Here is a 14,265-nt window from a genome sequence, read left to right on the forward strand (position 1 = left end):
GAATCGAGTGATGCCAACACAGGAAATTAAGTGGAAAATGTTTGTGGCTGCAGGTAGTATAACAAAAAAATTTCCAATTTCTACCTGCAAACATAGTCCGCTTTGCAGATCCGCAGCTGGGCCAGGCAGTTGGGCTTTTCCTTGTCTTCGTAGGAGCATGACGGCACGATGGTTTGGCGGCGGCGCTCTGCGCAGGCCGTGTCGGTGCAGGGACAGAACAGCAGCTCGTTGGTGTAGTCAGGGGGGACGCGGTCAAAGAACTTCCTCAGCGCCTTGTTGCACTTTGGCCGGTTACATGGCCCCGAGCGGGCGGACGGCTGGATGCAAGACGAGACGTATTCCGTACGAAGCTTCTGACACGTCTCATCTATGTTACACGCCTTGGCGGCATCCAGGCAGCGGTTCACTGTTGTTACTTCAGACTCTAGACGGAAGAAGAAATGGGAAGGAGAAAGCATTTTATCCTACTGTGTGGTTTGAGAAAATCAAATCCCAGGCAATGTTTACCAATGGATCCGAGGCCTAATTGGAGTCGGTATTGACTTTCTACTCTCCCCTCACATGCAGTGTTGCACTTGCAGATGAAAAACCGAAATGTGTGTCTTGAAGTACAAACTAAACCAAAATGATGATTATATGTAATAGCCTCCCTTGCAATGAATAGAACATGAATAGTGTTTAAATGTTGCATGAGCTCGGGCCCTGGATGTGTTTCAGCTGAGAGCTAATGGCTGAATATTTCATTCTGCTGGGTTAATGCTGAGTGGCAGTGCTGAAAAAGCGGCTGTTCCATCTCTCCAACCGCACAACAAGACCTGTAATTACTGCTCCTTCCCTTCATCCATCCATCCATCTTTCCAACAATCTCCGTGCAGCTGGGGCCCCCCCACACTCACCTGACTCCCTCCGTCCCTCCCCATCTTCCTCCATCGCTGTGTGTCTGCCACTCTCAGCGCTGCCATTACTCCATCTGTTTCTTCCCTTCTCCTCAATCCCCTCTTCCTCAACTTTGTCTATCTCTGCCTCCCTCAGTGCCTGTGCTCCCTCTGACTTACACGGTAATGAGCCACCTCTGTGAAGGCAGCGGAGAGCCCCTTTCAAAACCATCTTTTTTTGGCTGCATTATTTCCCAATCCATCCTCATGTGTGTGTTTTTTCTCCCATGCGTCCTCCCAGTCAATACAGCCATGATGACGTTCAGCTTCTCTGGCAGGTAGCACCGCTCATTAGTTTGTAAACTGCCTGTAGTTGTGTCTCCTGGTGAGTTTGGCTCTCACCAAGCTGTCACATGAAATATGAGTGGCCTGAGAGAGCAAGCTAACAACCCCTGACAAAACATAGGTTATTCCCAGCTTAACTGCTAAGCAGGCGGGGGGTGGGGGGACCTGATGGAACTCCAGGTCGGGATGACAAATTGCATCCAGTGACCTCATGCGGAGGAATTTGCACACAAGCTTTCATGTTAAATCAGCATTATCATATTTTACCAATTGTTTTTTCATTTGCTCTCATCCAGGAACAAGCCTCACACACTTTTACACCTTAGAACTGCCCAGTACAACCACAGTCCAGAGCAGTTCCTTATTGCACCCACACACTGCCTGGGGGCCATCTATCTCCACTCAGGTCTCTGCCATGGTAACCGCACTTTAGCCTCATTGTATCATTTTGGATCCTGGTTTTCTTATTTTTTTTACCAGGCTTGTGAACAACCCGATTCGATAAAGTAAACAAAACTGTTGGCGTTTGTCTTGCTAGCAAGGTGCATGAAGTAGAAAATTGTAGTGAGGAAAAACTATTTTCACCCCTCTTAGAGGCCAATGATGCATTACAAAGCCTCTTTATTGGTGTAGAACACCTAATGTTTTAAACAGAGAAACCACTGACTTCACGTTAACTGATGAATTGGTAAAGGATGAAGTATTCTGTTGTTTGAATACTCCTCAAAACAAGATGAGCTGTACCTCCGGCTTGCATTTTTGAAAAGGGTCATTACTCTGTTTGAGGGAGAGATGCTATAAGGGCGGAAAAACAACCATTAATCACATCTTTGTTGTTTTGGCGGTCGACTTGTCGCAACGCATGGCATGGATGGCAACTTTGACCTCGCATGGAGTCGCTGGAGTGAAATATACGAGGAGGCTGAGCACAGTGCTGCTGTAATTCAAAGCAGCCTCAAACACGCGGTGTCATTTTAACAAGCAGCTTATGTATGAGGTCACAAACATGCACTATGAAGCGTGTGAAAAGGGGACGTCTACTGAATCCGAATTGTTTAGTTATTTTGGTTTTGTCATTAATCCATACCGTCTCACACGTACTGGTGAGCACAGTTTATCTGAAATCTCACTCAATTATGCTCAACAAGCACGGGGCAAACGGAAATGTACGTTTTCTGACTAAAAAATGAATGATTGCTGCAAGCTTCTGCTGCTTGTCTGTAATTAATATAATTTACTTAACAGATGTCAAAAAGCATCAATCTGACAAGCATACTGCACACATTTTTAGCTGTGAATATATATATATATATATATATATATATATATATATATATATATATATTATATAAAGTAAAATGCCTGCCATTGAATAAAAATGGCAGGTCATTAACTTTTGAAAAAGCAACAGAAGAGGATCAGTGGGTGATGTCATACGTCATGAAACTGTAATGTATGAAATAAGAATGGTATTTAATAGTGGGATTAAGTGGCACCTGAAGTTCATGGTGGGTTTGAAAAAAAGCTGTCTGAGATGTGAAAACACCCACGAAAAGTGAAGGAAGCCAGTGCGGAGCTGCAGTGAACAGTACCTCTGCTGTGGGTGTGTGTATGTACACAATTCTCCAACCACAGGAGGTCAAATTAGTTCGAAGGGAAATTCAGTTTATTTTCTAGTTTATTCTTTTAGGATAAAATGTTCCAATACCGGTTTGAGTCCAGCCAATAAAACAAATCATTCCCAGGCGGTCCATTGCGAACAGCCGTGAGATTTTGCAGAGTTTTTTTCCTAATTTCCATTTGACCAATTCTGGTTTATTACACATTGGACCTAATTAACATAGCTTTCACCTTTATTTTTATCCATTACGATGTTATTGCACTCGCTGTGTTGCGGTCGGAAACATGTCGGCAACGCTACACAATGTAGTCTGAAGGGACAAAAAACAGTTTAGCAAAATGATCTAAACATCTTCCTTTAAAATCTGTCAATCAATGAATCCTTGACGTTTTACTGAAATGTTCCCTCATTGCACAACAAAACTGTGCCTGCAAAACGACTTAAGAAAAGTCAAAGTTGAACCAGGAGGTGAGTCTGTTAACTGTGATTTTGACATATTTACAACACATACATCTCAATTAAGCAAGAAGTTAAAGCCACAGTTGGTAACTTTTATTGAAGTAACGTGTTGTCATATTTACTATAGACAGATAATCTGTGAAAAGAATCTTCCTCTGCCTCCTTTTAACATGATCAATGGCATTTTTGCAGGAATCCACCTTGCCTGGGAAAAAAATCTGAGCCGAGGAGTCTCTAACGCAGCTGTCAATCACTGAGCTCCAATCAAACTGTCAAACTAGGGACCTTGTTCTCCACTCAAATGTTTTGTGTGCTATAAAATGAGCTCATGGTTGCTCGGGAGGTTGGCGGCGCTTGGTTTTGGCTCGACTGATGATAATCACTTTGGTGAGTACAATATTATCACAATCTTTCAAAAATAATGTTTAAACCTGTGAAAATCCATCCCAAGTTGTAATAAACCAGAATCGTCCTCTAATTGGCTTGTGTGAACATACAGTGCTGTGGGAAAACATGACATTTAAGATGTTTAATGGACTCTACTATAAAGCTGCGTTTTGTTTTCATGCCCCCTGATCTCCACGTTAGACCGGTGAGGACCGAAGTATAACTGCTACTCAACCCGAACATAACCTGAATTTACCTTTAGGGCTTTTACACAAACTGTCTCCTGAACTGGCCTCACACCACTGTTAAATAATTTCTCTTTCTTCTCCCTGTGGTATAAAAGAAAAGCATGTGCAGTTTGCTAACGTCCGCTTGAATTACTTCAGGTTTGAAGTCATACAATTTGTATTTGACACTGATCCCTTATTGCCATTAGAAGCTGCCAACATACACAACTACCTTGTGCAACTTTAATATCATGAGGTTACCCACGATCCCACGGTAAATATAATAAATATTGCTGCTCGTCCAGGTTTGATGAAACAAGCCGTGAGCTTCCACTCATTCTCTCCAGCTCATAAAAATGGCCATAAATGTTTCAGAAACCCCCCCAACATGCAATTCATTACCCAGTAGTAGAACAAATATAGCAGATTTAATTAGCATATTATTAATATTTTTGAATCTTAAAGTATAATTAGAATTTGTAACCTTAATTTGCACTTGCGTGGCTGCCTTTATAAATTATTGATTTATTGCAGGAGTAAATGTATTAACAAACCAATTAGATGTATGTTTTAATAATAATAATAATACAAACCTCTACTTGTCGAGCACTTTTCATGAGATGTAGATGACCTAGCTAAGTTTTAAGCCCACGCAGCTTCAATTCAGAGAAACGCTGTATCCAACCGTTTAAATTAAGCTGTGTTCTCCTTTTGAGATGACGATATCCACGTCTTTAAACTTGTTTTTGTGTATGTAGGGCATTTATCATTACACTGTATGGCACATTAATCACTTCATTAAAGTCATTATTTAAGTTTCGCAGACTCTCCATCTCAGCTTTACTCATCCGGAGTGTAATTGCCATGAGAGAAAACAATGCACTTGACTTTATGTCCTCGCCAGTAAGAAAAAAATGAATTAACTCCCCCTTTGTGTGCAGCCGCTCTCTCTTCCAAACCTCCCGTTGTTTGAGTAAACAAACCCGCTGTCTGTCTACAGTTTTCCTTTTCTCGCTTCCTGTGCCTCGTTCTCCCTCTCGCTACTTTCCGTGACTTTCTTCTTCCGGTTTCTCTCTGTTCTGAACACTCTCTGCTGCCCCCCGCCCCCCCTGAGTTTTGCTGCTACCAGATGCATTAAAGTAAATAGGTAATTAATCCGTGCCTCCGAGGCTAACGGCAGCACATACCTGCCCTGCGGCCTGCCTCCCGGTTCGGAGGCAAGACAGAAGCAAAGTGTGGGTTGTTACTCATCAAACACCCACATATACCTCCATCTACTCTGTCAAAATGACGCAGGGTAACGTCTCGATTTGCTCTTTCTTTTGACACATAACTTGGCAAGTTATAACCTGCTAGTTTGTGATTTTCTTTGGTGTGAAAAAGGGATGCTGCAGAGAAACACCTGCAAACTCACCTGCAGCAATGGAGGCCAGACGCACGTAGTCAGAGCCCCTCTCCTCTGGTTCGTAGGGGAACTCCTCCACCAGACTGAGTCCTGCCAACGTAGAAGAGAGAGGTAACTTCTGTTGTGCTGACAAACGCAAAAATAATGCTGTACTTTTCTTCTACTCTTAAGTGCAGAATTTGTCTTTTCAGTGTCCCCAAACACTGACACAAACACTCATATCATAAAAGTTGCATACAAAGTTACAGGGCCTGGACAAAAATAATTAATGCATGGCCGGATTAACCTGTTAGGAGACTCTGGGGCACAACATCTGCTGTTGGAGCACCAGCTTGACATCCCACCTCTTATCTACCGCCCTGTGTGCATTTTGTATCTGCCCCGTTGGCAGTGCCGTAACGGAAACACATGAGGCCCCCCTGCAGAATAACCCTGAGAGCCCCCCCCCCCATAAATATATGAAATGCTGGTAAAATACTACCTGCCCTCATGCGTTTGGTGTGTCAGTTAGTTTGTGATCATTTAAATAAAACAACTTCCAAATGTACACCATGTGAGCAACATATAAACAAAATATAAGAAAGGACCTAAAATAGATTTGGTGACTTAATTACTTTACATTATACTGTATTAGTGATAATTTACAATCCAGCCTCAACTTCAGTGGACAGAAGGTCACTTCATTTAAATTCAATAAGTTAAACTCTGAAGTAAATTAACTACAAATCACAAATAAAAGAAGGTTGTATGAGGTTAAAAATCAATTAGCTGCAATTGAACTTATAAAACAGGCCCCTCAGCAATCAGCACTTTAATGTAGGTTTTCAAAGCAGGGGGAGTTTTGAGTAGAAGCTGTTAAGAGGCCACACAATCTTTGTATGAGTTCATAAATGCAGCTTGTTTAATGTATTGAAGAGAATGGTCCTGACAATCGTGTCAAAATATACCAAAAACAACATAAGCTGCATTGACAAAAACCTTTTAAGAGCATTTTAATCAACGTATTCCAGTGTGAAGCAGGTCTTAACTACATGTTGACATATTGTTGAAATGCTGTAAAAACAATCAAAATGTAATTCATTTTGTCACCAAATTGAACGCAGCTTTAATCTCAACATCAAGACGTCTTTTGAGCTGCAAATCACCAAATAAATGTGTACTGGGGGAGGAACAGCTAACCAGAAGGAACATGACAGACATTTAAGTACGAGGTGGTTGACATATTCTGCTTAACAGCCTGCAACTTAATACAACGCATCTTCAGGGAGTGTCTGCTTCAGTTGGTTCAGACATTTTTAATAAAGTGTTTACTATATTATCTTGTTTCACACTCACGCCAGCCTAGAAGTAATGATGTCTGATGGATGAGCTTTATGGTTGGTTTTATTCATTTATTATCTTCATGTCATGGCTTTTGCATTTGCACCTGACTTGCAGGATATTCACAATGTTGTCAAACTTGTTAAAAAGAACTGTTTATATATATTTATATATATTTATATATATGTGTGTATACATATATGTATATATATATATATATATATGTGTGTATACATATATGTATACATATATATATATACATATATGTATATATATATATATATATGTGTGTATACATATATGTATACATATATATATATATATACACATATATATATATACACACATATTTATATATGCATATATATATACACATATTTATATATGCATATATATACATATATATACATACACACATATATTCACACACACATATATACATATATATATGCATATATATATATATATGCATATATATACATATATATACATACACACATATATTCACACACACATATATACATATATATATGCATATATATATATATATATATGCATATATATACATATATATATACATACACACACATATATTCACACACACATATATACATATACATATATGCATATATATACATATATATATACATACACACACATATATTCACACACACATATATACATATACATATATATGCATATATATATATATATATATATATATATATCTATATACAGTATATACGCATATATATACACACATATATATATATATATATGTATGTATATACATATATGTATATACATACATATATACACATATATGTATATATACATATATGTATATATACATATATACACATGTATAGATATATATATATATATATGTGTATATATATACATGTATACATATATATATATGTGTATATATATATACATATGTATACATATGTATATATATATATGCTGAATTAAAATATTTTAATGTACATGTACCACAAATAATAGGGTTCCAATGTAGGACATGACGATGGTTGTGCAAAGCCTTTGTAATAAACGCAAAAGTGATGCAATTCAATCGGTGTGGGTGGAACAAAAGGAATTTGACACAATAATCACTCTTTTTTAACCTGGAATCTACTGTCGAGCTCTCTGGAGGCGGAGGCCTAATGTGTGTGTAATGGGCTGCACGCACTTATTAATCCCAATAGCATACTGTAGCTGCTCCCGCCCGCCTCTCAGGAACACGACCGTCAGATTGCATGCGTTAACGCCGGTCTCACCGTGCAGCACGGACTGATGCAGACTCCAGTAGATGCTCAGGCAGTTCTTCTCCTTCTTCATGCCTCGTTTACACTGGCAGCCGTGCAGAGGGGTGGACAGCAGCGCCGTCATGGCGTTCTCACACTGGTTCCTCGCCCCGGGCCCCAGCTTCACGCTGCCGTCTCCCGCCACACACTGCCTGAGGGTGCGCAGTCGCGGGCTGCAGGTGTCGTCGCTGGAGCAGGTGTCTCCCGCGCGCATGCAGTCCCTCCCGCCTGCAGAGAGAGCCATGCGTGGGACTCCTGCAGGACAAGACAGACAGACAGGCTTAGAGAGGCAGACTTAGGATAGCTTAGTCTCGTGCTGTGCTGAGGAGATCTGAGCAGGAGACTGGTCCGTCCATTGGTTTTCTGTACAGTTTGTTCAGTGAAGTTTATTCCAACGTAACATTTCAGAGGTAGTTTTGGATGTCTTTATATTTTCTAAATCAAACCACTCTAAAACCTGTAATTTCTCTGAAGAAAGTGAAGATAGCACCCCCGACAAATCTTAAAGGACAAGCTGCCACATATTTTGAAACTGGAAGAAAGATGGGTAAGATACAAGGTGTGTACTGTGCCAGACTCAAAATGGGAGCTGCAAAAAAATCCAGGAAGAGGAACTGAAGCAGTTTTCTCGCTCTACTCAAAGCTGCCGGACTCTTTTGAGAAAAACAGCAATGTCATCATATTTTTTTTTAGACGTGCTTGGGAAAATAGCATTTTGACGCAAAGCAATAACTATATCGACTACGGTCAGAATTTTAATGTTCGGATTTGAATACATAATAAGCAGCACTGGGAAGCTACAGAATGATTTAACCTCAAACATAATGGACACGCCCTTAAAGCAAATTAAAACTGGCGAATTAATGTGCGCTTTTATGGCCCACTGAATCATTGTTAAAATAATGTAAATTGTATTGAATTGAAATTTTGGATTACAGTTTTACATCCCTTGTCAGAAGCAATCAAACTTGGTCAACGAGCCATCTCACTACTGTATTTCTGCATTTTAAAATGACATTCATAAACCAAGGGGGTGCTATATTATTCATGAATTCATATAGTTGTCACATAGAATACATTTGACACCACTGAGTGGATTTTGATAAAACTTGGGGGGATGATGCATCTCGCCAATACATGTTTAAAATTACACTGAGGTGTTTCAGCTCAAGTCAAAAAGTAGGTGTCATATTTGTTACAGTGGGGGAACAGCTTGTTTACTGTTGTCTTGTTTCATGTGACGCTAATAACATGCAGGCTTTATTCCCCTGAAGACAGTAAATACTTGTTTATTCCCCAGCTGCCAAACAGCTCTTAGTCTTACTCTTAAAGATGATGTAGTGTTGTTTAATCCACCCATGCGTCTGGTTTGGGATAACACTTGTATATAAAAAAGTACTAAAATATGCTTGTTATAAGAGTAAACAACAGGCACAACATCTGAGGGATGAATGACTCCAATATTGTATTGTTCCAAACTACAAAGTAACAGGATCAAGAGCGTACTGCCAGAGACGAGAACATTTCCGACCTTAAAAAAAAAAAAAAAAGAAACATAAAAAAAGGTGTGACTTTTTATTTGTAAACTCACAAATCCCCAAACTGGCAAATCCATCTAAACCGAGCAGCAGTTGATTGACGTGCTTGTAAATTGATGTCAAACTATCTTGACAATGTTTTCAGGGAGCTGATACGATAAACAATCTCTGAAAGTTATCTTTTCTGCACAAGAGTTATTTGGGAAAACGTACCCCCCCCTCCCCCCCCCCCCCCCAAATGGATGCACTGCTGAGTGTGTACACTTGCTCAAAAAATCTCAGTTTGTCGTGGTCCACCATGGCTTTTTCGCTCAAAACCAAAAATGTCAACCTGCCGGTGCTAGAGGAAAGGTCAGGGGGTCAGCACTTGTGAGGATGGAGGATGATGGCACCACCCAACCTTCGAGAGGGAGTGACATTCTGGCCATGCACTTTGCTTCAATCTGGGACCAAGTGTATACTTTTCCATCTGAGAGGGATGTTATTCACGAGAGGGCTGAAAGTGCCACAGCTCTCCTGAGCATCAAGCAGGTCAAAGCTAGACTCTAAAAGAAATGCTCTTTCTCGGATTTAAAATATATTTTATGAAGAGCTGGCCCCTGTTATTGGTATGTGAAGTTGTTCTTACTTGTATCAATATGTTTTCCAAAGTAATGGTAACCCTGGTCAAAGCTGTCACTAAAAATTAAAATCTCAGCTTCCCAGCTGACTGGCGTCGAATCTCTTTGGTCAGCTGTGTCGGTAAAATGTATGAATGGATCCTGAGGGACGCCCTCCTGGAAGACACAATTTCCAAAATTGTCCCATCGCAACATGGTTTTATGGCAAACAGATCAGCCGTCCCCACTTTGATTAAGATCCTGCAATGATAACCCCCCAAAATGGAAGTTCACGCTGTTTTTGTTGATTTTCTCCCGACTCCGGCTCATGGCGAGGAGCTCTCTGAGTGGCAGAGCAAAGGAAGCAGTGGGGTTCCCGTGTGTCCGATCCCTGTGACATTATAGCTGGTGTCACTGTTGCTTTGTGATTTTCATCGACAGCCTGGATTCATGTCTGCCTCCCTTTGTTATCCCCGTCACCAAGCTACCGATGGAGTCTTTTCATGGCCTCAGACTCTGTGGCGGAATGAGTGCAGGAGTTTTCACTTTCTATGAGAGGAGCTAAGACCATGGATATGGTAACCAGTGCCAGGAGGTGTAGAGCAACAGGTGTATACATTGAGTGCAGATATCTGATCTGTCATGCCCACATTAAGTATATACTCAAACTGCCAAGAATCCATCAAAGAGCTTGTGACGTTCTAAAACATATATACATAAAGTATGCCAGCCCAGTTTGGGGTGGGCTCTCAAAAGACATGAATCTTAATTGTTTTATACATGACCTCATTTTATCTTGCTCTTAAATCTTCTTAAATTATTTCATGAATTGTTTTAAATGTGTCTGAAAATCCTTACATTAAGGGTTTATGCTCTTAACTTCACGATTTGCCTTAAATGTTGATCGCTGTCATGTTTTTCTTTTTTTTTTGGAAATCACGTTTCTTCTCAAAAGCACAGAGTACACAATCATAAATTGCACATGTCATTTTCCATTTTCTCCATCGTTCCCCACTCAAGTCCCCCCCCCCCCCCAAATCCCCCCAACACAGAACAAATCTTGATCGCTGACATGTTTTGACACATTTCAGGGAGCCGTGTTTTCATGCTGCTGCACCCTGCCTTGTCAAACTTTCACAAGTGAAGCAATTAGGATTCATCGTCTGCACACAGTGGATATATATGTACCACATTTCATGGCCATCTATCCAAAAAACGGTTGAGATTAGTCATCCCTAGTGTCGCTAACTTGAAGGTGTAGCAACCGGCGCAAACTCCTATTGTGCAGACAAACTTTGTTCAAACCAACAGAACTTTAAGGTGCAGCCACAAAAATATTGAGTCTGACGTTTGAATATGTCACCCAGTGTAAATATACAGCTTTCGATAAAGAGCGAGACAGAAAATATATGAAATATTATCAGACAGGGCGGAATAAGGGGAGCCTTCTAACTTTAAATAAACTGTATGTTAAGTGGTTAATTAATTATCGAGATAAGTGCAGCTCTCTCAAGAGTCTGAAAGCATTTCAAACAATCTAAAATGATGGCGATAAGTTTTAAACAAGTGAGCAGAATTGGTTATCGACTGCTTAACAGATTCCCAGAAGCAAGTGTCACTGACTACTCGTTGAGACGTTCTGTGCAGCGAGTCGGTTCGGTAATTAAATTTGAATCAGATTGTATTCCATCACGGCTTAATCAAGTGATGAGGAGCGAAAGCGCTTTCCCAATAAAAAGGAGGGAGTTTGCTCTTCTTCCACCGGCACGCTGACAGAACTGAATACGACGCCTTCGTTTAGGCTCCAACTCCCCGGGTTACGTAACTCTAGAGATGATCAGATGAGGAAAAAATAAAGGAAAAAAGGGCATTTCATATCTGAGTCAAGTCTACATCTTGAGCTGAAGGGAGGGGAGGGGTTAAATGCCATGCGTCCAGCAGGAGAGATCTCAACCTTTCCAAGGAGTCAGCTAATCTAGAGGCAAGCTGTCAATACGAGTCTAGACAGGCAAGAAGCGTGTTGCTATGGGTTTGGGGTGTTAGTGGATGCTATTGAGAGAAAGCATCTGCCACTCAAGTGAAGAGCTCATCTTTGCGAAGGTCTTGACAGACAGCACTTTGTGTGCCAAAAGAAATATCCCCTTAAACAAGACATTTGTTCCATCATGGAGTCTTAAAATCGTACGTGTTCCACGTCGAGCAAAACAAAGAGAAAACCCCCCCCAAAAACTGCACAGTGACATAATGTCATTCGTTTTTTATGTAAATCAGCTCCACTCTGAGTTTTTCTGGTGTCAAGTGATGCTGCCTTTGTCAAGTTACTTCCCTCGCTCTTAAAATGCAGATTTGCATCGGGAACATGTGATAGCGTGTCACCTCGCGGTACTTTTCTTCACCCCGTTTAAGAATAACACTATTTAAACATCGAGATTTCTGCTTATGCGAGTGAGAGTGGAGCAGCAGGTGGGATCAGGCATGTGGGTGGTGCGTGTGTGGGTGTTCTGAAGGTGGAAGGTGGAGCGCCGGGGAGAGAGAGCCTTGCAAGACCTGCTGCTGCTTCAAGGCAAAAAGAATGATAATAAAAAAAAGGCCCCCGGTGAACAGCAACCGTGCAAATCGTGTTAAATTGTAACTAATCCAGTGTGGAGAGAGGTTTGATATTTGTCTGAGAAAATTAAGTTGCCCTCCAGATCGCGAGAGATAACCGTTTGCCTGGAAACAAAGCGGCGGCACACCGGCAGTTCAATCAGAGACAGTCGAAACCAATTGGGAGAAATCAGTTGGCTTGTCATTCACATTCGTTCCATCCTATCTGCCCCCCTGAGTGAGTCTCTCTCTCTCTCTCTCTCTGTCTCTCTCTCATCCCCCCCATTTTCATTCATTTCATTCTCTCTCATCTCGCACGCAAACACACCTGTTACAAGATTCTAAAACTACGACCTTCATTCTGGCAGCAGAAAATATATATATTTTTTAAAGCGTGGGACTGTCCAAATTAAGTGATCATTTTGTTGACAAGAGTTGTGGGACATGAATGAAAGCTGTGTCCTGTGAGCAGATACACATGTATGACATAGTAGGCAACAATGGGGGCGATTGACAAGAGCACCTTACAAATAGAACACTAAATAACTGCTCTTCTCAAAAGGAAGCTTATCGGGGGGCTCCTCACGTCTCTCCGCCTCCCACCTAAACCCCCCCCGGGCTCCTCTGCAGCCACCAGGCATCACTCACTGCCATCAGCCGCCAGCTATCAGCCAACAAGAGGAGGTTTTCCTTTCAAATCTATAAGAGCTGCACCACGTGAAGGGAACTCAATAAGATCCAATTCTCGATAACTGATGTTCATCGCTGTGAAGAGCCCATGGAATGAATCATGATGATAGAACTGGGGGGGGGGGGGGGGGGGGGGGGGGGGGGGCAGACCCATCGATGCCAATGCTATGATACACTGCATATGGGAAATATTATGTTTGTATATAAGTATGATTGAATCCCAGAAAACTACAAGTACAACTTTTCTGCTCAGTCATCCTTAAAGTTGCATTCCCTAAAGAGAGAATCAGGATTTACTACAATTCCATTGTTGAGTTATAAACCCCTTGAGTTCTTAATTTCTATTAATTCTTCTAATTTTATGTTCATTATTGGTACATTTATTTTTACACAGATGAACAATACTGACTGTCCACGAAGGGGGGGGGGGGGGGGGGGGGGGATTATGATGAACATAATGGGATTGACAAGAGAGAGATTAAATGAACTATAAGTTTATTACTGAGGTTGAGAGGCTCTTTTAATATTTTGTCCTCTCCACTTACAAACAGGAAGAGGATGATGGATTTGTCTCTCACGTAGGCACAAATGCCAAACCTCTGCAGACTGAATGTCTATGAGATGTTATATTGCTTTCACCTTTGAACACATCATCTTGGGCTCTCAGAAGTTGTGGCCTACGTATTTCTGGACATTTTATTGAGTAAATGCAACTGTGTCTCCCATCAACTCCACCACATAGGAGCAAGACACTTTATAGTTGTTGTTGCTTTGTGAGTGTTTTGTGGTAAATTGCGTCTCTTTGTTATATTGTGTCATTTTGTAACTTCTGTGTTTTTGCTGTTATTTTTGTCTGGTTGTTTTGTGTCGCTCTGTAATCTTTTTTTTCTATTTATTGTTGTT

General features: G+C 40.9%; 1 protein-coding gene across 1 annotated transcript in view; it reads right to left on the reverse strand.

Annotated features, from left to right (window-relative positions):
- The window catches only part of gfra4a (GDNF family receptor alpha 4a), a 118,870-nt gene that overhangs the window by 21,775 nt on the left and 82,830 nt on the right, over positions 1-14,265 (reverse strand). The window contains exons 2-4 of the mRNA XM_034525310.1: positions 7,923-8,204; positions 5,329-5,409; positions 85-424 (exon numbers count right to left, since the gene is read on the reverse strand). Of these exons, the coding sequence (XP_034381201.1) occupies positions 85-424; positions 5,329-5,409; positions 7,923-8,204 (703 nt within the window). The remainder of the gene's footprint in view (positions 1-84; positions 425-5,328; positions 5,410-7,922; positions 8,205-14,265) is intronic.

Source organism: Cyclopterus lumpus, chromosome 22 (genome assembly GCF_009769545.1).
Source record: "Cyclopterus lumpus isolate fCycLum1 chromosome 22, fCycLum1.pri, whole genome shotgun sequence".
NCBI classification, from domain to species: Eukaryota; Metazoa; Chordata; class Actinopteri; order Perciformes; family Cyclopteridae; genus Cyclopterus; species Cyclopterus lumpus.